General features: G+C 49.4%; 1 protein-coding gene across 1 annotated transcript; it reads right to left on the bottom strand.

The window, feature by feature from the left end:
* Positions 1–207: 207 nt before the first annotated feature.
* On the bottom strand, positions 208–2712 carry LOC149750607 (small conductance calcium-activated potassium channel protein 3-like). The gene is made up of 2 exons (XM_089907492.1): positions 1813–2712; positions 208–390 (listed from the first exon to the last, which is right to left on the bottom strand). Exons 1-2 carry the CDS (start codon positions 2710–2712, stop codon positions 208–210), a joined length of 1083 nt encoding a protein of 360 aa, XP_089763618.1.
* Positions 2713–23553: the final 20841 nt, after the last annotated feature.

Below are 23553 nucleotides of genomic sequence, written 5' to 3'. Positions count from 1 at the left end.
TGGAGGGAGCCGGGATTGTGCCCAGGGCAGCTGCCAGGCCTGCCGAGGCTAGCAGCCCCCTCTCCCGGAGCGCCCAGTGGGAGAAGGCAGCGAGCAGAAGGACCCGCAGATTCAGAGGCTCATTACAGGGAATGACTAAGTGAGCTGCGATTCCCGGGGAAACCCCACTCGCTCCGGCTCACTGAGGGGCTCAAATCCTTGAGCCGTTTAGACGAAGGCAGCTTCCAGGAGCTGCCCGGGGCTGGGGCAGTCCTCTCTGAGCAGCCAGGTCCCTGGGGGACCCTCCACCTGGAAGTCTTGATTCTGGTTATTCAGGTCATCTGACAGGTCTGCCCCACCCCTTTCCAGAGCGGGCAAATCTGCCCATCCTCTGCTCCAGCTAGCGAGAGGCTGGGAATGGGGGAAATCCGATCAGCACCTCCTAGGTTTTTGTGGCTGGATTTCAACAAGGAATGTGACAGTCTCGCAGCAGCTGTGCCCAGCCTGAAACAAGCTCTATTTGAAACCTCCAACAGCTGAACCCCTCCCAGCTACCCGCTGCCCAAAATGACAAATAAGTAGAGAAATCCAAACAACAAGCAAGCCTGCACACACACACACACACACACTCACACCAACAAATTGGGGGTGAAGGGTAGAGCGGGAAAAAAATCCACTTGCCCAGTGACTCCCCAGGTCTCCAAGGCTTCAAGCTCGCAGCAGGAGGGCTCCCAGCAAGCAGAGCTTTGACAGAAACCCACCTTCCTCAAGCCCCACTCCCTTGGAGGACGCGATTTCCAAGCCCACTCGGAGAGGGAAACCCCCTCCTCCGTCTTGGGACTGGACAGAGGCTGGGGCAGTGGGGCCAGCTCCCCCGCTAAAGCCGTGCCGCCGTTCTCCATCGGGGCGCGCACTCACACACTCATCCGTATTTATCCCGAGAAGAAGGAGTTGGGGTGGGAGGGGAGAACTGGGGCTGAGCCGGGGGCATGAGCTCTCGGGGACTCCCAGGAAGCCCTGTCATCCCATCCGAAGAAGAGGCACTCCCCCCCCCCACCCCAGCTGATGCCAAGGCGGCGCCCATCTGCTCTGCCCGGGTAACACCTGTAGCCATTTTTATCAGGGGATGTTTACAAGGCAGCAGCAGGTTTATTCTGAGTCCTCTTTCCTGAGAGAAAAGACCGCTGATTTCCTCCGCCTACATTTTTACCCCATGCCGCCAGGAGACTCAAGTCACGGGTGCGTTTCTATTTTGCCCTAAGTCTCTCAGGGATGAGGAGGGAAACAGAAACTTGGGAAGAGAGAGAGAGAAGACAGAGAGAGAAGGGACTGGCATGGAATCCCCACCCCCCCACCCAGACATTTATTTCTTTTTTATCCTCGGGAAAATGGAGTGGAGCAGGGAGGGGAGGAGAGGAGGGGAAGTCACAGGAACTGGCAAGCACATCAAGGCAGAGTGTAATTAATTGGTGCGTTAAGCTGCTAGGTTATGCTTTAGTACGAGTGAGCCAGGAGGAAAGATGATTTCTCAGAAGGGATTCTTTAATCCTCCCTAACACAGAGTCTACAAATTAGACACAGTGTGTGGGGATGTCCCCCCTCCCAAGGAAGCAAGGAATGAATTCTCCCGGGATTAAGCAGGAAAACCATGGGAAGTTAGAGTGTTCCATATAACTGAGCAAACGCCTCTCCCCAGCACCACCATCTCTCTCTCTCCCCCAATCTCTCTCTCTCTCCGCCCCCCCCAACTCGGCGCGCTCACTCTCTCCCTCTCTCTCTTGCTACCTACATATTCCTTTTGTTCAAGGTATAAAGAGAAACTGCAGCCCCTACCTTTGAGTACAAACCCCAAGAGAGCTCGGTCTCTATCACCATAACAACAATTCCAAACATCCCAAAAATCAGAGCATAGTCACTCAGTCGCTTCCTCTTTTCAAACAGGGCCCTCCTGTGTCCCAGCTTATAGCCAATGTTTTGGTTTTTCCGCTTGTTGGCTTTGGGGAAGGTGGTGCTGCTGGCGGTGGCGCCGGCGTGCTGGTGGTTGTGGGCAGCATTGGGGTGATGGAGCAGGGTCTGGTGGGCATGGTTGTCCTCCCGGGAGGAGATGACGATCTCCGGGGGGTTGCTGGGGCTGAAGAGCTGGAGGGGCTGGCCCTCGGGCTCAGCCTCGATGAGGTTCCTCCGGGAGGCGCTGAGCCGGCTGAGGGGCTTCATGACCCCACCGCTGTACTTGCAGGAGCTCATGGCTATCTCTGTGAAGGGGTTGCTGTCCCGCCGGTGCACCAGGGGGCTGGCCTGCCGGTGCCGGCCTCCTCCACCAGGCCCACTTGTGGCTGTGGAAGTTGGAGAGTGGCCAAGCAAGTGGTCATTGAGATTGAGCTGGCTGCCTTGCCTGGAGGAAGGGTGGAGGATGGCGGTGGAGTTGGATGAAGGGGGGCCCCTGAAAGCAGTGGGAGAGGAGTGTAGCAGGCCGGGGTGGATGGGCTGGCTCTGGAGTTGGGCGAGCTGAGACAGGGGATGCGGCGGCTGCTGCTGCTGCTGCTGCTGCTGAAGCTGCGGAGGCTGAGGCTGCAACGGGGGTCCTGGGGGCTGCTGGGGGGCTGCTGGTGGTGCTGGTGCTGGTGGCGGCGGCGGCTGCTGCTGCTGCTCATCCCCGGAGGATGGACAGGGGCACTTGGGGTCTTCATCCAGGTCCCCCACCCCGGAGTCATGGAAGTGCCCAGAAGTGTCCATCTTGGGGCCTGGCTGGATTCCCTGCAGCACAACTCCCCACCCCAAAGCCACCCTCGTTCCAAAGATGTCCTCAAAGGAAGCCAGGCATCCAAGCTCCCCCACCAGAGTGTCTTGGCTCCAGTCCTCTCTCTTTGGCTTGCTCCGGTTCTCTGGGGCTGCCTGGAGTCCAGACGCTGCCACTCAAGAATGCATTGTACTGGGCAGGGAGGGAGGGCAGGAGGGGAGCTTGGAGAAAGATGAAGAAGGGGGGAAAAGAACTCTGTCTCAGGAGGTGGTCCTCTAGGAGCGTGTGAGTCCAGGTTCGGCTTCACTCCTCGCTGGCTCAATAGCTTTGCTCTCCTCCTCCTGCCACTGTTATAGGGTAAGCCAAGCCCACTTATTAGCAGCCGGTCTCATTGGCTTGTCTTAACTCTCCAACCACCTCCTAACTCCGCCCCCCGCATAGGCTCCTCCCCGAAGGAGGGGCCTGCCGCGCTCCGCTCCCAGCCCCAGTGGCAGCGCAGCGAAGACTGGGAAATGTAGTTTCCGCTCCCCACCCGGGAGCTGAGCAGCTGCCCTCTTTCCTCTGACAGGTATGGCAGAAAGCCGTCAGCGCACGGCGATACGGGATGTACGCGCACGCGGGGCGGTGGCGAGGAGGAGCAGAGGTCCTCCTAAGGAGGGGAGCTGTGCATCCTGATGCGGGGGCAAGAAGCAGGAAGACAGTTATTAATGGTCAGGGTTTGCGATAGGTTGTTTCACACATATTATCCAGCTACATCCTCCAAACACGCAAGGAGGTGGTCATCGTGTTCCCATTTCACAAATTGATGCTCAGAGATTACTGAGTAACGACTTCAAGGTCACAGAAGCAGAGGGAACCCACATCCTCCTGACCCCAGGTAAATACTGAACTGCCTGCAATATGTGTGCAGGAGCATCTGTTATTTCTAAGCCTCACATCAACCCTATGAAAATGATGTCATCCTTCTGCTTTTACAGATGAAACCCGTTTTTTAAAAAATCACTCAAGCACAGATAAGTAGCTTGCCAGATGTTACCCCGTTTGTAATTAAGGATGCTAGAATTCGAACTCAGCTCAGTCTGACCCCACAGCTCCTATACCATCTCCCAGGATGCCTTTCCACTGTGATGCTCAGTGCACAGTGGTTGCTCCATAAATATTGCTCAAATGAGGGGTGGAAAAAGCCAGAGAGAAGCTGTGGAGGAAGAACTGGCCTCCCCAAAGCAGGATGTGTGAAATGGACTATGGCTCCAGCTGGACTTGGAGTCATGGGAAGGTCTGGAAGGAGGACTGAAAACCCCCGTGGTCGCTCCCCACCTGATCTGTCCCATGGAGCTCTGAGAGTCAGAGCTGGGAACAGCTGCTGGCTTCCCAGGTTCAGAACCATCATCAAGTATTTATTAAGCTCCCACTGTGTGCAAAGGGAGTTCCAAAAAGATGGGACCCAGCTGAATTCATTTCCACTTCTAACGGCAGCCGACTTAGGGATCAGTGAAGAAGGGGCCATTATGGGATTCCCCAAGCACACCTGGGGTTTTAGGAGGGTGGCATCTTCCTGCCTGGCTCTTGCTTTCCCCCATCACCCCTTGGCCTCTGTCCAGCTGCTTCTCTGGTAGGAAGAGGGAAGAGGAGGAGAGCCATGCATGCACACACGCACACAGATACACGTATGCAGGTGCACCTATATACATAGGTGTGCACTCACTGGCCCACAAACACGTACACACACACACACACACGCCCACACACAGTGAGGTTCTAAAGCAGTTCTGAATGGTGAGCAGCAAGTGGCCAGGTCAGGAAGGAGCAGGGCTCCCATCAAAAGAGCCCAGAGTATCCTCCGTATGCCAGTTCTCACCTCTCCAATCCCCTCTCAGCCCGAATGATTGAGAGCTAAATAGTACTTGTAAGTCACAACCCCAGAAACCTGAATAATTGCAACTACACCTGATAATCTTGATTACTGTTATTATTATCAATGACATGGTCACACCCCCTGCCGCTACAAGTCATAGCGCTGGGGCTCAGACACAAGCTGGGGTCTCATGTGTTTTCTCACGACCATGCCGGCCCTCTGGTACCCTCCACCTCACCCCTTCCAGCATGCCCTGCCTGCTCTCCCCTTCCCTTCTGTCTTCTTGGTTTCCCTCCATCCATCCCCAAACAGGGCCACCTGTTTGGTTCAAGGCTCCAGATCATATACTTAGGCTTAATGATTTCCTAATAAATTGTCATTACTATGTCATTAGTAGCAGAAATATGCTGTTAGTATTGCTTCTCAGGGCTGGATACAGCATCTGGGCTGTGAAAAATCAATTTTTAGGGGCAGACTCCAGGTCTGGGCATTTCTGTGCTCACTCCACCGCTATGACCTGTCTTCTGCCTCAGTTGACCTTTCTGGGCCATCCCGGCTGTACCAGCTGGATCCCATAGGGACTGTTAGAATATGTCCTGCTATCACGGAGGGGGATAAGAAACACCTGGCGGGGGTGGGGGACTAAACTATACCAGAGCCAAAGCTAGAGATTCATCTGGAAATGGGCTGGAGCTTGACAGCTAATGCCACCGATGCAGCTCATGCCCTTCAATACAGCCACCCTATGGGAATGTGAAGTGAATGATATCATGGTTAGAGCTCGGGATCTAGAGTCAGACTGCCCAGGCTGGAGCCCCTCTCTGCCATGCAATGGCTGTGTAACCACAGGCAGGATAACTACCTTCTGATCCTCAGCTTCCTACTCTATAAAATGGGAGTGATAAGGGCCCCTACATCATGCAAGTCAGTAGTAGTGGGCTATCTCACCAGGCCACACACGCTGCCCAGAAGCTGGTGTGCTGGAGCTGGCTGGTACTGGCTCCTAAAAGCCAAAGGTGTATATCTCTTCCCAACTCCACAACCAGTGATGTCACACTGATAGCTTGAAATCAGTGATGAAGGGAGTGTTTACACCTGCAAATCAGGGTTGACTTTTTCCTGCATGTCCAAATCCACACCTTGAAGGATAGGCTCTTCCTTCAAATAAATTATGCCTCTTAAGTCTGTAAAGATGAAGGTCAAGGGGATGTGGTGGAGTTTCTTAGCCCAGAGAAGACAAGGAAAGTGAACAAGGACATACTCATGAAACCCAATAAGGTAACGGTGGCCTTTGGCCATACCAGCTCCACATCAGGTGTGCTGTCGCTCTGCCCCTGCCCTCCTTTCCACATTCATTCCTCACCACTTCCTTCTTTAAGCCCCAATACCACCAGCTTCTTATGGTTCCTCCAACAAGCCATGCTATTTCATACCTCCATGCCTTTGCTCACGCTTTTCCTTCTGCCTGGCAAGCCCTTCCAGTACATCTTCATCCAGCACATTGCTTTCGCCCTTCAAGACATGGCTCACAGGACTTCTTGCTGGGAAGCCTCTCCCAAGCTCCCCCATATCCAAATCAGGGGCCCTTCTCCTGTAGTTTTCAGTATCAAGCACTATAGCTGTTATCTCTTTGTGTGTTCTTTTCCCCCTAGACTGTGACCTCTGTGAGGGCTGGAATTATGTCTTCTCCATCATTGGACCTGCAGCTCTTACACAGAGCCTGGCATATAACAGATGCTTAACAAAGATTCACTGAACTGAACTGAACTTGAAACCTTGGAGAGGTCATTTTGAGGCAAATAAGAGGAAGTCATAGTGCTTTCCACACAAATAATAATTTCCCCCATCAGTAAAATGAATGTGATAGAAGAGATGATTTCTAAGATCCCTCAGCTTTAAAATCCCATAATCTGTGGTCTGTGGAACTTGTTACCCCCAAAACATAGAACTGACTGAAAATGGGTTTAAGAAAAGGAATGATATATGGTTTATATAGCTGTCTTTCCCACTAAGCTGTAGACTTCTTGAGCACAGAGAAGGGGTCTAATTTTTTCTGTATCCCCAGCACTGATCAGGGTTATCTGGCTGTGGATATGCTCATTATAGGTTTATTGGATAGATGGATGGATGGATGGATGGATAGATAGGTGGATGGATGGAGTTTAGATACAATGACAGACAATAGCACGATTTTTAGAAAAGCCTGTGGTGGTTAAGGGCTATCCTTAACCTTCTAAGAATAGAAGTATCTTAAAGATCAACGACACCTCCCTCAGACCCTGGATGGTTGGGTCAGAGACAGCTCTGCGCTGAACAGTTCATTAGCCCATTCAGATTCAGTCATTATTGTGTTCTTAACTAGGAGCTCTGTTACAGGATCAGTTAATGTTTTTAAAATAAAAACAACCCCTGTATTTGCTAGCACTTTACGGTTTTCCAACTGCTTTCACATAAAGTACTCCATTTGCACTTCCTGGCAGCCCTGGAAGGCAGGCCAGGAAGGTTCTATTGCTCCATCCTTTACACTCTCGCCCCCATAAACTAAAGTATAGAAAGGTTGAAGTGACTCGCTCAAGGCCACCAGTTAGTCGTGGATTTCAACCTGGATCCTTCTGAACCCTAGACCCATGCTCTTTCCCATTCCCCATTTGTGCTGCCCAGAATGCCACTTCACCCCTCACTTGGTGTCCAGTCCCACTAGAATTTAAGGAGAGCACAAGTGATGCCTCCACCCAAAGCCTTCCCACACCTCCCCTCCTCTGCTCCTTCCCCCTAATTTGACATCATCTTCCTCTTCTGAATTCCCTTAGCACTTTATTTGTATCTCTCTGGGGATACTTTTCACCTCTTGCCTTGTATTGGAGTTCTCTGTATACATGACTTTTCTCCCCTGTTTTTAATTTACACCATAAGCTCCTTGGGGACAGGAGCCGGTGGTGTGGATTGTAAAACACACACACAATACTACACCTCACCCCACACCCAGATTGTGTGTTAAATCTGGACGTGAGTGAGTGAATTGATGCATGAATGAGAGTTCAGGGCACTCTGACCCTGGACACAATGCTTACCCCTTACCTGCACCACTGGCCACAATGAACGCCGATCTGTAAGTGTAGGTCTCTCATCCATGCTTCTTTTCTCTGAGTCCCTGAACATCCAGACCCGGGGTGAGGGCTCTCCTAAGTAAAGCCCACCCACCCTCCCCCAAGTCATGGCAGAAAGAGTGAGACAGGACCACAGCACATCCCACCTGCCTCCAGGGCACCCACCAACCGCTCTTAGCCACCAATGGCAGCTTCACACCATCTCCTCTTTGCTGAAGAAAAACTGAAACTTTTGTGCTTCGTATGGGTCTCGCTATAAAAGAGACGTACAGCTCAACATCTCACACCCCGGTGCATTCACTGAAACCCTGCTCTGTGCAAATGTGGTCCCAACAAGCTAGTGGGGTTAGATTAGTATCCCCACTCTACAGATGGGGAAACTGAGTTAAGTTCCAGAGAAGGCAACTGGTTTGCTCTTGTTCTCACAGGAGGGAAGAGGCCACGCCATGAGCCAAACTGGACCGTCCACTTGCAGGTCACCTCTCCACTCAGCCACCACCACTGGGCTTCTTCCCCTTCCAGAGGAAAGATTCCTCCTGCCCTCCACTCCTACCCAGGTTCTCCAGGAAACCCCCTTTGACAAAAGGAGTGGGGGAGGTTTCAACAGAGCAGCTCCACTGAGACCTGTCTGAAAGAAAGGTGACGATTTTGCTCCAAAAACTTTGTGGCAGGCAGGGCTGGTCCTGGACATGGAGAGAAGATGGAGTGGAGCAGGCAGGCAGGGGTGCTGGGAGCAGCCTTGGGCTGGAACTCCAATACATGAGCTTTAGAGCTGCCATCTTCCTGCCGGTGACCACACGGCACCACTCTGAGCCCGTAAAACTGGACCCATTCATGCCTCCCTCCGTGGTTGTTTTGTGAAAAACGAGATACATTTTTAAATGCTTCTCCTCACCACTTCTCCATGGCTTTGGTGAGAGAACTTGCTGTTCTGGCCAGATGGATCAGTCCAGATGGGAACATTTATTTGAGGGGGTCCAAGGTTAAATAAAAGGTGCTGATACAGTATCTGGAAAGAACGCATGAGAAATGGGTACAGGGCACCAACATCTTGTCACCATGAGGCCTCGCCAGGCTCACAGGGAGCTGGTATAGGGGCACACACTTTGCAAACTGTAAAGTGCTACGTGTGTGGACTGGGCAAGTGCAAGGAGCTTGGTGGACCTTGGTGGCTGGGGGAGAGCCCATGTAGACCCGTTTGGCCAGGGCTCAGCATCTGAGCCTCATCCCTAGAGCCAGCGCAGGTCCAAAGGCCTGTGTGCTCAAGGCTAAGTCAGTGGAGAGGGCCCGTCACTGGCCTGTCCTGGATGGGTGGGTGTCCACGCCCAGCCCCACACTGTGTAGATGATGACACCCTTCCCCCCAACCAGAGATTCAGCTTCCTGAGGGTGGAATCTCTGTTTTATTCACTGCTGAATCCCCAGTGCCTGGCACAGCACATGCACTCAATTAAGATTTACCGATTAAGTCAGCTTCCTGGTCTCAGTCCCAAAAGGCTCAGAGAAAAAAAAAAATTACCTCTAATGGTTTCCCAAACCCAGAGCTGGCACCTGAGCTGCCCAAGAGAAGGTCAAGAACCAGGGCAGCCGCAGGCCCCAGGCACCAAGGGACACAGCAGCACTCTGCAGCCTTGGATGAACCACCCTCCTCCAGTTAGGGTCGAGAGTGAAGGACAGATCCCCGGAGCCTGGCTGGTGACTTGAGCCCGAGCCTTCTGAGCCAGCCGGTGCCATCAGCCTCTTCCCAGACTCCAGACTCCAAGGTCCTGGCGGCTCCCCGCCCAGCTCTGGCTCTGAGATTGAGGCCCCAGCTGATGCTTACCTGGGGCGCACCCACCTGGCACAGCAACCTGTGGCCGGTTTGTGAGGAGTGTGGCGACCTCTGCTGGTGGCACGTGCACATAGCTCTGCAGATCCAGGCACCTTGGGAGGGAGATCCCCAAAGGGAACTGCGCCCGTAACTTTCTGCCTCCTTCCATGGAGACTCGGGGACTACATCTGGTGCCAGGATTTACCTTTGTGAACATTTTGCAAAGGTAGCCTCTATTTGGCAGGTTCTTCGAGCTTTTCCACCATAGCGAAAGAACATATTACCCCTATTATCTGTCCTAGGTAAGCCAGCATAAAACCGTTAAATGAGAGGGCTGGAAGGGACCACAGAGATGCCTAGGGCCCAGCCTTACTAGCAAGAGAAGACCACCCAGAGATGGGAGGTGACTTGCCTAAGCTCACATGTGAGTTAAGGACAAAGCTGGGACTCGAATCAGGATCCCCTTGATGTGATGTGTCCCTTTCAGGGGGCCTATCATCTCTCAGTAGCTGTTGGACACCCAACAGCACAGCTCACTACATCCCTCCTGCTGTCTCACTGCGTACATCCCAAACTCAAGCTCCCAGCTACAATGTCCACTCGAAGTCGCTGCTATTAAATGAGAAAAAGTCCCCTCTCCCCACACCGCATTCACAGGGTAAAGTCAGCAGCCAAGGCCTTCCGCGCCCAGCACTCTGATATGAATAATGCAAAAGGGCAGGAATCTCGCTGCCTTCCTGCCTTCCTTTGCCTTCCTTCTCTCCTGGTAAAGGTGAAAGCTGGAGGGTTGCTATGGACACTGCACTCAGTCTCTCCCTCCTCAGTAATAATCTGTAGCCGCCCTCCCTGCTGGAGTCTGAGTCTCTAATTGCCTAGCCTCGGAGGCAGCAGGATGCTTCACAGGAGATACCAGGCAGCTGGAAGAGCCTGAGGATTAGATGCGCTAAGTGGGAAGAAGAGAGTGACAAGATGGAAATCACCTGAAATTGGAGGCAACAAGCTCAACCTGTGTAGGTAGATCAACAAAACCAATGCCAATTTAGCCAGAATTAGAAGAGCATTAGTGTCTTAACAGGATCCCCATCAAATCCGACACTTAATCACTATGGCCAGCATCTCTCAGGCAGGACTCTGAGAGGAGGGAAGGGAGAATCTACACCCCATGGCTGTGTGCATGAGCAGTGTCTGAGGGAAAGACTTCGACAGCCCTTTTGCTCTTATATAAAAACAAACATGGGTCCAGGAGATTTTCTGAGCTGGACTCCTGGACCCCCTGCTGCCCTGTGTACAGAAGCATCTCATCTCCCCACTGCCACACAGCCCCCTTCATTTATCCTCCCCTGGAGATCAGATCATTATCACCACTAGTTTCCCCACCATGAGAACAGATCATGCGCGCCCCCCATTAGGATCCCACCAGATGACCAGAGAACTATCACCGCTAGTCCTGTCTCTGCCATGAGAACCACAGTGTATCCCCTCTATGAACAGCCCCTCTGAGAGATCAGGACGCCATTGCTGCTATTCTTGTCCCCACCCTGAGACAAGCATTTTTTCTCCACTATTGGGCTCTCCACCATGAAATCAGAACATTGTCATCTCTATCCATGTCCCATGGCTGCCCACCTACACATCAGACCAGGTCACCAAGACCACAAGATTCCATACAGCCATGGACTCAGGTCCAACATGGAACATGCTTTGTTTTCAACCAAAAGCCACACACTTCTGGGAAGGATAGCTGGCTTCATCCTCCAGTGCCCACAGTGGCCACAAGGAACCTTTAAAGACAGGGCCTACGGGAAAGCACATTGGGCCCTACAAGTCACTGAACACGTGCATTGGTGGCTAGAGTGGCCTTCTGGAGGCTGGGCTTGTCTCAGAGCTCAGCCATTAGGAGGATAAAGTTAGCTTTTCTGTGCCCTGACCACCACTACAAAAACCCCCCTCCCCACATTCATTAATGCTGGAGGAAGCGTGTGAATGAACCAGGGAAGCCACAACTCTATCCCCAAAGACCCTTCAGATGGATAGATATAGATACAGATAGAGACCTAAACACATACACACACATACACATATATGTATACACATGGGTTTATACATATATACTTTTTTTTTTTTTTTTGTGGTACGCGGGCCTCTCAGTGTTGTGGCCTCTCCCGCTGCGGAGCACAGGCTCTGGACGCGCAGGCCCAGCGGCCATGGCTCACGGGCCCAGCCGCTCCGTGGCATGCGGGATCCTCCCGGACCGGGGCACGAACCCGTGTCCCCTGCATCGGCAGGCGGACTCTCAACCACTGCACCACCAGGGAAGCCCCATATATACATATATTTTTAAAAGGTTGAAAAAGATTGATGAAGGGAGGGATCAAAAACTTTTCCAAACCCCCACATTTACCACTATTTCTCTCATTTTTTAATTTCTGCCATTAAATACAGTGAAGCAGAACAGAAAGCTGTTTCTCCCCCAGACTTATAAGGGAAATTCCAAGACTTACCCTGAAAAGAGGGCCATGAGGTCACCCCAGGAAGTGGGTTCAAGGCACTCAGCTGGGCTCACACACTAGCAGTGACTCACTCCCAACACTGACTTTATAACAAGTGGAACTCCAACCCACACCTCAGGAGAACCATAAATCACCCCCCATCCTGGACCACGGGGCACTCAAAGATAATCCTTGTCACAGACGTTGGGGCCAGAATGCTGGGGGTCTGCAGTGCTAGACAGGAGGAGGCCCAGCCACTGCTGGCTGGGTACTTAGTGCAGTGACAAATTCCCCACTGATGGGAGCCACAGCCCAGCCTGGGACTCCCTTTTCCAGTCTAGAGCCTCTGGTAAGTTTTTCTAACAAAAGGAAAGACATCAAAGAAGTGGGGAGACCTCAATTTTGGAAAGTGCCTATGAGCACAGGACTCCTACACACATGAGATCAGGTGGGCCGCCAGCCTAGTCCTTCCAGACCTGGCCTCTGCCCTCTACCTTGGGAATCTTCCCTGCCTGCTAATGAGCTCAGTGGACTCTCTGGAGGGTCAAGAGAAGAGAGAACATTTTCATTCTGGGTTTCCAGGCTGCCTGTCATTGGATGGGGAGAAGGGGGCATGTGGGCTGCTCAAGGACACTTCTTCCCTTGCCCCAATAACAGGCCTGGATCATAGTTCAGAAACCAATTCAAACAACAGTTTGGGGGCACCTCCCAAGCCCCAGACATCATGCAGCCACTTCTCACTGACCCTGTGACCCTCTGCCAGGCAGTTCCTGTTGTCCCCATTCTACAAAGAGAAACGAGAGGCCTAGGGGACTTGCCCAAGATTAAATAACTGACATTCAGACTCTGAAGGCCCAGCACCCTCACCTTGGCCATTTTCCCATCTGGTGTTTGGAAGTCATGCTCAGAAAGGGAATGGGATGAGGCTGTACATCTCAGAAAGAGTATGTGCCAAATATAAGCCATTATTCTAACTGAGGAGTTTTCCTACAATTTAGGAAAGCTTGCCTCCTCTGATTGTCTCTGAAACTATGATCCCAGAACTGATTTTATGACAAGTTGCAGCTCTCGCAATCCCTGTGGCCCGTTGTGGGAGCTCCTGGGGGCCTGGTGAGCACTAATCCTCTTTCTTAGTATTGAATACAACACCTTTTTCCTCCTGCAAACCTAGTAATTAATAAGCCTCCTGGTGGCTCCAGGATCTGGCAAATGTCAGCCCCAGACGGTGAGAAAGGCCAGTGGCTTCCTACTTACTTCTTATCACTTCCATTAGAGAAGCTTCTGAACCAGCCAGAAGGGCCAGAGAAGGGAAAGAAGGGAAAAGGGGATGAGAGCCTGCCTTGGCAGCCCCCCAGATCTTATCCTAGCTGCTTCCGGCGCTGTGAGCCTTGACTCTGATCAATGGGGCACTTCTGCATCTCCTGATTAAGGTCAAGAAGGCCAGCAACTCCCCCTCACTCAACCAAGAAGTTTCAGGTTGTCCAGTTCTCCCAGACCCACAAATCTCATCCAATCGAACTTCTAGTGTAGAGAGAAAGGACAAGATAGCAAGAGATCCTGAAGGACCTGAACCCGGGTCTAGGACTGGAGGAAATTGAATTGTGTGTTATTGGTACCAAGGCGGGAATTTTCCAGAATAGATTGCCAGAGACAAGCAAGCAGCCAGTATCTCCTACTTCAGGCTAGACGAGTTCTCACTGGAAAGATCTGGTCTCCCCACAAAGTAATAGATGTGAAGTGCTTAGCACACGGCCAGCACGTGATAGGTACTCAATAAATGTTTTCTTTCTTGTCTCACTTTTCATCCTTCTTGTAAAGTGTTTCACTGACTAAAAGGGGACTTTGGTAAATAAGAGGGTCACTGCTACCTGGATCAAGAATCCAAAAGCTCTAAATTCAATGCATACAATTCATTTTAGTTCATGCCATTGCTTGGGAGAAGGAAAAGTCACCCTTCTTTCCAAGAAATGAGTGACATAAGGGGAGGAGCTCTGAGTACAAGTGAAGTTAGTTGTGCACTGACTGGCCTGAGTGGGGCCTACTAGGGGCGAGGAACCTGCATCTCTAGTGCTCATCTCCACCTGAAGGAGCTTGGAGAAACTGAAGTCAAACTAGCCCAAGGGGTAGACAGAGTCCAACTCCAAGGCCAAGCTCAATCATGCAGCTTCCAGGCTGTTCTCGGCTGGGGAGGTGGCATCAGCCCCCTTGCCTCTCCTCCATCGCTCTGGCCTATCTTGAAGCAGCTTTGCCGAGTGATGCACCAGAAGAGAGAAGAGGAGAGAGACGTGCATCCATGTGGCAGTTTGTCAGCTGCACCAAAAAAGTGATGTTGGGGGAGGTGGTGGAAGTCAGTGACTCAAAGCAGGTTCGGGGATTATCTGCTGTTCTCAATTATCCACATCTCTCATCACCATGGAGAATGGAGAATTGGGTGTATTTGCCTCCCCCTCAGCACTGTTGCTGGCATTAGAGATGTGATTTGTACTTGGAGCAACTGTGGGTAAAGGACTCAGAATGGTCTCTGTATAAAACTCTCCCCAGCACTGAAATGTCATTAAATAACTCTCTGCTCCTGGCACCTCTTGCCCCTTTAAAAATAGCTGGAAGAGAAACATATCTAGGAAGAAGAGAACTGACAATTATTGAGCATCTGTGTGGTACTCAATACTCATTTTGAGCCAAGGAAACTACAGCTCAGAGAGGTTAAGTGATTTGCCCGTGACTTGTCATAAGCAGGAGCAACAAAGCTGGGGCTCCAGTGTGGAGCCATCTGATCCCAAAGCTCATTTCCCCACCCCACCCCTCTCTCAGTGAACTCACACTTCCCTTATAAAACACGGTGGGCCCATCTTGGACCTCCCGGTCTATGTTTGCTAAGATACTTTCAGTTGCCAGTAAAGAAACCCCAACTCAAGAAAGTTTAAAAACAAGGACATTTAGGGAGTTCCCTGACGGTCCAGTGGTTGGGACTCAGTGCTCTCACTGCCAAGGGCCCTGGTTCAATCCCTGGTTGGGGAACTAAGATTCCGCAAACAGTGCGGCCAAAGGGAAAAAAAAGGACACACACTAACTCCAGAGGTAAGACAGTTTCAGGGGCCATTAATTTGATGGCACATGTCACCATGAACATAAGTTCTTTCTGACTTTCTGCTCCACCATCTTCATTCAGCATGTTGGCCACTCCCTCATGGTCATGAGATGGCTGCAGCACCTCCAGGCATCCCACCATCACACTTCAAAGTCCAGAGACAATAAAAGGAAGTACCCCGTCTTGGATCTCTTTTTTTTTTTTTTTTTTTGTGGTACGTGGGCCTCTCACTGTCGTGGCCTCTCCCGTTGCGGAGCACAGGCTCCGGATGCGCAGGCTCAGCGGCCATGGCTCACGGGCCCAGCCGCTCTGCGGCATGTGGGATCTTCCCGGACCGGGGCATGAACCCGTGTCCCCTGCATTGGCAGGCGGACTCTCAACCACTGTGCCACCAGGGAAGCCCGGATCTCTTTTTAATAATGGGGAAAACTGTCTCAGAAGTCCCTAGACTTTCCTCCACATCTCACTGGTTAAAAACGGGTTGTATGCTCCAACCTAAGTCAATCCCTGGCAAGTCCCATGGTAGTGGGATTACCATGTTGTCTAGATTGGGGCCTATCTTCCTCTAAAGATGCTGACCAGAGTGTGTGGACAAAGTGGGGATTCAAGAAAGAAGTGAGGCAAGTGCTGCACGTACAAAGCCAGCCAGAGGTCCAAATGTACTTCATTATAAGGATTCTTGCCCCCAGTGTGGACCCTGAGGACACGTGCCAGCTCAGTGTCCTTGTAATCTAGATAAGAAAGGTGAGGCACCCTTTCCTGCACCAAAATGAGAACCTCTGGCCCTACTGTGAGCTTGCTTATCTAGAAGACACACACCACTGCCTTCATTAGAGAGATTTGGGAAATAAATCTTATCAAAGATGTGTTCTATCACATGCCAGGGAAGCAAAGCCTTTTGTGAAACTTAATGGGCCACGCAGGTGAGATGAGCAGCTACACAGCGCCAAGGTCTTTAATTTCCTGTAGGAAGCCTGATGATTATCTGTCTGGAAATCTCTCTGCTCAAGTAGGGATATATGAGAGCCAGAATGAAAGAGCTCTTTATATTGTCACGCTATAAATTCAGGCTCCTTAAAAAGAGATGCTTGTCGAGGGAGGCCAAACAAGCTCAAAGTATCCCACCAACTCTGCCCTCCCCAAATCCCCTCAAAGGCAGGCTGGGGCTCCTTTCAATGGAGAAAACCAAGGAGGTGACCTGAAGACAGGCAAGAGATTCGGGAAAAAGAAAGAGAAAATATGCAAAGCAAGAGAGACAGAAACACTCAGAGAAACAGAAGGAGGCAGAGAGTGAGATCAAGAGACTAAAGAGAGAAGAAAAAGAAAAAGGAGGAAGCTGGATGTGACAAAGGAGAGAGAAAGGAGAAAGAGGAAATAAGAAACTGAGAAAAGGAGGAAAGAAAGACAAGCAACAGAACCAGACAGACAGGAGATGCCTGACAATCACTTTTTCAAGGATTCTTGTTTACCAGTTAGAATTTCCAGCCCCAGGTCATCTTCTTATAGCCATCCTTCTTTCTGCACGAGGACAGAAATCCAGGGGTCACACAATGTTTTTCCAGCCCAGCAGGATCCAGATGTTTCCAGTTCCTGGACCAGGCTGTACTGATGGGTCAAAGGGGTCATTATTCAAAAAGGCCTTGAACATGCATGACTCTTAGTTAAAGGTGGAAGAAGAAACAGCCACGACTCAAAAGAATTATTCTAACTTTATGAGTTCAGACATTTGAACTCACTTCTTATCCTGATTTCTGTGGCTGGGATGAGGACAAGAGTCTATAAACAATCTGTTTATTCCATCTTCCCTCATAGCACACATAGGCCTCTCCAGAAATAATTCTCAACTTAGCATAAGCTCTGTTTCCCTCTATTTGCTGCCTAGAGAACTCTTATTCATCCCTCAAGACCCTATTCAAATGAGCCTCCTTTATGAGGCCTTCCATGACCTCCCACAGCCCCCAAAAGGGTCAGCTGCTTCCCCTGCTGTGTGCCCCTAACACTTTTCAAGGGAATTCTCCTGCGGCACTTCGTACGTGGCATTGTAATTATGTGTTTATGTTCCCCAGCAACTGGAACAATGCCAGGAACATAGCAGGACCTCCATAAATATTTGTTGAGCTGAATGAATACATAAATAAGTCTGCTCCCCTGACTAGATGGTGAGCTTCTCAACTTGTGTGGAATTAAATTGAATCCCAGAACTTCAGAGCCAAAGAGCACTTAGCACTCACTTAGTCCAGCTCTCACATATCAGTGTATGTTTTATTACAAGTGTGGACAACAGAATCTAGTGATCACCAAGCTCTTCTTACATCCCTGGAAGTAGATCCCTGATCTCTGCCAATGTGTAGACATAGGAGGGTTCCAGTGTTTAAAGTTATTTATTTTTCTGAATTTTCATAGTAATAGCTTGCTCATCATAAAAAGTCTGGAAAGAAAACAATAAAGAAGCAGAAAAATCATGTATAAACTCTCTGCCTAAATCAGGTGTTGTTAATATTTGGCATAGTCCAGTCTTTTGCAATACATTGTGTTTTCCTTACAAAACTGAGATTATGGTGTGTGTGCATAGGTTTTAGAGCAGCTGTAATTAGTGTGTACCTGACTTTTTATGTTCTGTTTATTTCATTAAAGGAAATCTCACAGACACATTAAAGCCCATCTCATTACACTTCAGTATAATCCCACCTACTTGGCGTTTTTATTAGATAACACCTTGCTCTCCCATCTTATGCCTATAGTTTGCACAGTCATTCATTATTTGTGGGCACTTGTCAGTTTCCGGCCCTTATAAGCATCGCTGCTCTGAACCCCCAGCAAGTACGTATGTGTGGTTGGAGATAAAACTTGCAATAACAGCATCATCTATGGACTCCAGAAGTGCTGTATCTCAGCCAGCTTAGATGGAAGCAAGGATAATGTGCTCTGGAAGCCGCTAGCTGACCCTAAAGGTGGCTGTGATGGTGGTGGCACCACTGGTGTATGGATGCATGTGAAGTGTGTGAGCTTAGAAGGCCGAGAACAGACCTGTCTGGTTGCCATGATACACCCAGAGCCCAGCACAGGGCCTGGCACACAGAGGGTGAATGAGTGAACGAATGAATGGTGCATGGCTGGGGGTTGGATGAACTGTGCTCAGACACCTTGGTAGCATCTCACCCTTCTGTATGTTATACTCCTTGACTGCAAAACAGAACCCCAAGCCTCTGGGGAAATCTGGGAATGGTATGTGTTAGTGGCAGGGAAGTGTTCCAAGTCCTCGGACTGCAGCAGTGCCCTGCAGCAGCCAGACCCTGCCCCCAGCTGAGCAGTAAAGGGAATGGATGGTGATGAGATGCTGAGAACAAAGTTCCCCCAACTCCCAGTGTCCCTCGCATGCTCTCTCACGCCCACACACCCACCCGCTCCTACCCACGTGGGCCTCTCCGCTCGCATCTGGGGTAACCGCCAGAGCGGTCTGTTTGGGCAGATAACCCGCCGGGTGAGAAAGAACATAACAGGGCTTTCCCTGTCATCCAAGGAGCAGCACTGGTGTTCTGGCCGTTCAACCGACAAAAGCAGGTCAGCAGGCCTGAGAGCGTCTGTCCCATCGTTCACTCCACCAGCAGTCCTCGGGCCCCTGCTGGGCCTAATACCCGGGAATTCAAGGTGAATAATAGATGTGTCTGTCCTTGAGGAGCTCACCCTTATGTCCCAAACTGACTCTTGATTTGCTCCCCCCAAAACCATCCCCTTGTCCCACGTCCCCCATTTCAGACAGAGAAGGCCCCATCACCGCCCAGATGCTGGGAGCCGTCCTTTACACCCAGCCTCATAAACGCCTTGCTACATCCTCCTTTCCTCTCCACCTCTCTAGTCCAAGTAGTGACCCCAACGCCTCCTAACTGGTCTGACGGCCACCCTCCCCCACAACCCTCAAATCCATCCTCCACACGGCAGCAGAGTAATCTTTTGAAAATGCAAATCTGATCATATTGCTCCTCTGCTTAAAACCCCATAATGGCGTCCAAGGGCCCTCAGGGTAAAAGCCAAAGTCCTCCTTAGTGCGGGGGCCCCATGGCCCGAGGGGGCCGACCTTACTCTCCTCCCTGGCATCACCCTTCACCTCTCCCCACCTGCTCCTGCACACCCACCACACTGGCCCCCTCTAGCTCCTCAAAGAGCAGGTGACCTCACCACTCAGGGTGCTCCTACATGATGTTCCTCTGCCTGGAAAGCCACCAACACCCCCTCCCACCATCTTCTTTCCCTGGCCACCAACTCCTCCTCCTCCTAGAGTTCCCACGTAGCCATCACTTCCTCAGGGAAGCCACCCCTGATCCTCAGGCTCAGGCAGGTCCTCTGTTAGTTACTCCATTAATACCCTGCACTGTCTTCCCTGGCACTGTCTCAACTGTAATCGAAGAGTATGTGCTTAGTTTGGGGGCCCCCCACCCCAACTCCCGCTAAAACAGAAACACCAAAGAGTGGGTACAGGGAAACCTAGGGCCTGGAGTGCAGAGGTTCTACAAAAATTGTTAAGTGACAATTCTAGTATAGAGCTAGGAGCTGCGACAGTGGATGGCAGAAGAGGCACCTGGATGAACCCTGGAAAATGGGTGGGGCTGGGAGCATTTCTTAGGAATGGTAAAACTGAAGCTGAGTCCTGAAGGATGAGGATTTGTGAGCCAACAAGGGCAGAAGTGAAGAGATTCTCACTTGAGGCAGAGATAAAGCTTTGTGGAATTGCTTTGGAGAAAACGGAAATAATCCCAGATAGCTTGGGTTCACATGAGTAGAAGAGTACTTTGAGAGGTGGCTGAAGAATTAAATAGGAGAGAGATTTGAAGGGTTTTACAACCAAGAAAGGTAGTTTGATAAGGGAAAGGAGAGCATCAAAGGATTTAAGCAAGAGATTGACTTTTTTTGGGGGGGGTGTTCTTTGTTGCTATGCAAGAGCTTTCTCTAGTTGCAGCGAGTAGGGGCTGCTTTTCGTTGTGGTACTCGGGCCTCTCATTGCGGTGGCTTCTCTTGTTGCGGAGCATGGGCTCCAGGCGTGCGGGCTTCAGTAGTTGTGGCACACGGGCTTAGTTGCTCCGCTGCATGTGGGATCTTCCTGGACCAGGGCTTGAACCCGTGTCCCCTGCATTGGCAGGCAGATTCTTAACTGCTGCACCAACAGGGAAGTCCCGAGACTGACCTTATTAAAAAGTACACTCTGGCTACAGTATGGAGAAAGGATAGCATAGGATCAAGATTGGAGGCAAGAAGATCAATTTGGGGGCTGCTGCAGTTATCCAGGGAGCTGATAAGGGCCTGGACTAAAGCACTGAGAAGAGAAAGGAGGGAAAGAGGGAAATTAGAAAGGCATTTGAAGATAGGATTGACAGGTTTTGGTGACAAAATAGATTAAGAGAGAGAAAGGGTCATTCCCAAATTCCTGTCTTGAGCAGCTCAATGAAGGTAAATTCTCTAAGATAAGGAATGCAGGAGGAAGAAGAGATCAGGGCAAGATGATGATACACCACTTATTTGATATGTTGAAATTCAGGTGTCTGTGGGCCAAACCAAATGCACATGTTAAACGGGCCTGGAGCTCAGGAGAGAGGCCAGCAGGTGTGTAGTTCAGTTCAGAAAAGATTTGTCAAGCACTTAGAATGAAAGGTTGATGCTCAGAAATGTCAATATCAGAGAGGACTAAGGGAGGAATGTGCAGGTGCTATGGGGACCCACAGCAAGGTGCCTGGATCACCTGCAAGTGCCAGGAAGCTTCCTGGGGGCTGTGATGCCTGATCTGAACATTGAAGGATAATGGTGTGCTGTTGATGCAAGGTTGGGGTATTGGGAGATAAGGCTGGAGAAGCAGATAAAGGCCAGGCCATGGAAACCTGGAGTGTCATGTTAGGTACTTGAAATTCAGTTACAAGTTATTATGTAGCCATTGGCATGTTTAATCAGAGTACTGACACAGTCAAATGTCTGACCACGTTGGGAGGCAGAGTCAGACAGAGGGACATAGACATGGCTACCTCCCCAACAACCACTGTCCCCCTTCCTCCTTATAACAGAACCCAAGACTTGTCCAAGTAAATCATCTGGACCATGTGGCCATATGTCTCAGAGAAGGAGTGCCTCATCTCCAGTTCTGAGGATTGAATCATAATTGGCCTAATGCTGACCCCATGGTGATCCCATTCCCCTTAATAGTGACCGGTTTAGGCATAGGCAAGTGGTGGCCAAAAGAATGAGAAGGGGAGTCTGTAAGAGGCTTCTGAGAAGGTTTACCTTGATGCCGGACATTGCTGAATCTGTATGTGATACCTAAACCTATGGAAGCTACCTTGGGACCATGAATGGAGTTAGCTTGAAGAAAGCTCACAAGGATGGCAGAGCAGAAAGATAAAAGGAGGCTAAGTGCTTGACAACATCACTGAGTTGTTGAATCAACCAACCCTAGAGCTGCTTCCTTCTAGTCTTGTCATATGACCTTGTTAAAATGTGACCTCGTATGTTGAAGACAACTTGGGTTGGATTTTCTGTTATCTTGAGCCAAAATCATCATCACCAACACAGAAGCAAAGAATAGAAGCCATGACACTGGTCAGGAGAGCCATAGACAAGACTGTGGTAGCACAGAAGTTGTGGTTGAAGCTAAATGTGTGGATGAGATGCCCTTGGGAGAAGGTGTATGAAATATGTCGACTAAGAATTTGGAGAGGGCAGGACAAGATTCTGGGAAACAATAAACATTGGACAGGTCATGGAGGAGAAACCTACATAGGAGACCCAGAAGATATGGCTGAAAATAAGGAATATGAGAGAGCAGAGCATCAAGAGCCAGAGAAAGAAAAGGATTGATCAACAGCATCCCAGACAGCAGAGAGGTCTAGATAGATGGCTATAAAATGTCCCTGGCCACAAGGAGTTCACTGATGACACTAGGGAGAGCTGAGTCAGTGGGGTTGGTGGAAGGGAGAGTAATAGTAACTTGACTGAGTGGGATAGGGACAAATGGAAGTTAAGAAAGTAGAGCTGATAGTGTGTTAATGACTCTCTTCTTAGAACTCAGTCTTAAAAAGGAGAGACTTACACATGGAGAAGCTAGAGGAAAATGCAAAGAGGATGGATTAGTTATCTATTGCTGCAGCATAGCAAATTACGCCCAAAATGTGGTGGTTTAAACAACAAACATTTATAATCTCAAAGCTTCTGTGGGTTAGGAATTAGAGTCCAGCATAGCTGGGTGGTTCTGTCTTATAGTCTTTCATGAGGTTGCAGTCAAAATGTCAGCTGGCTTCATTTTTTTTTCAGTCTTTTTTCTCTCTGTGTTTCACATTGGGTATTTCTATTTCTCTGTCTTCAAGTTCACTAATACGTTCTTCAACAATATCTAATCTGCTGTTAAACCCATCCAATATACTTTTCTCAGAGCATCAGTGAGCTGTGGGACAACTTCAAGTGGCCTAATATATGCTAATTTGAGTCTTAGAAAAAAGGGAGATGGAGAACAGAAAAAATATTTGAAGAAATAATGACCAAAATTATTCACAATATTTTATGAAAACTATAAACTTAACAGAACCAAAAATCTCAATGAACCCCAAGTATAAGAAACAGGAAGAAAACTACAGTAGGGGCACATAATAATCAAATGGCTTAAAACAAGTGCTAAAGAGAGAATCTTAAAAGCAACCAGAGACATTACATACAGAAGAAAAAAGATAAGCATGATAGCCGACTTCCTGTCATAAACAATTCAAGCCAGAGAACTATGGAACAACAACTTTAAAGTACTGAAAGAAAAGCACTATAGACTATAACTTCTTTACCCAGTGAAAATATCTTCAAAATGAAGATAAAACAAAGACTTTTTCAGACATACAAAACCTAAAAAGTTTCATCACCAGGAGACCTGAACTATAGTTATATATGTTAAAGGAAGTCCTTCAGGCAGAAGGAAAATATGGATCTACACAAAGGAATGAAGAGCATCAAAATCGGTAACTATGTGGATAAGCAAAAAAAGAAAAAAAAAGAAAACAATGGAACTATTTAAAATATTTATTAATCCAAAAGTAGGCAGAAAACAAGGAAAAAAGGGACAATGAATAAAGGGGACAAACAAAATATCAGTTAGGATGTAAATGCCTTAAACAACACAATCAACCAAGCTGACCTAACTGACATTTATAGAACCCTCCACACAAGAATAGTAGAACACACATTATTTTCAAGTGCATGTGGAACATTTACCAAGACAAACTATATCCAGAGCCATAAAGCAAGTCTCAAAGAATTTAAGTCACATAAAAATATTCTCTGACTGTAATGGAACTAAATTAGAAATCAATAACAGAAAGATCTCAGCAATATCCACAAACATTTGGAAACAAAATAACATACCTCCAAATAATTCATGGGTCAAAGTAGAAATAAAAAGGGACAATAGAAAGTGTTTTGGATGAAAAGAAAACACACAAATTCTAATTTGCCACAAAAGCAATACTTAG

The sequence above is a fragment of the Delphinapterus leucas genome, chromosome 1 (assembly GCF_059928025.1).
Source record: "Delphinapterus leucas isolate spDelLeu-1000000601 "Yukka" chromosome 1, BTC_Dleu_Yukka2, whole genome shotgun sequence".
Taxonomy (NCBI): Eukaryota; Metazoa; Chordata; class Mammalia; order Artiodactyla; family Monodontidae; genus Delphinapterus; species Delphinapterus leucas.
This window is presented reverse-complemented; position numbering and strand designations above follow the sequence as displayed.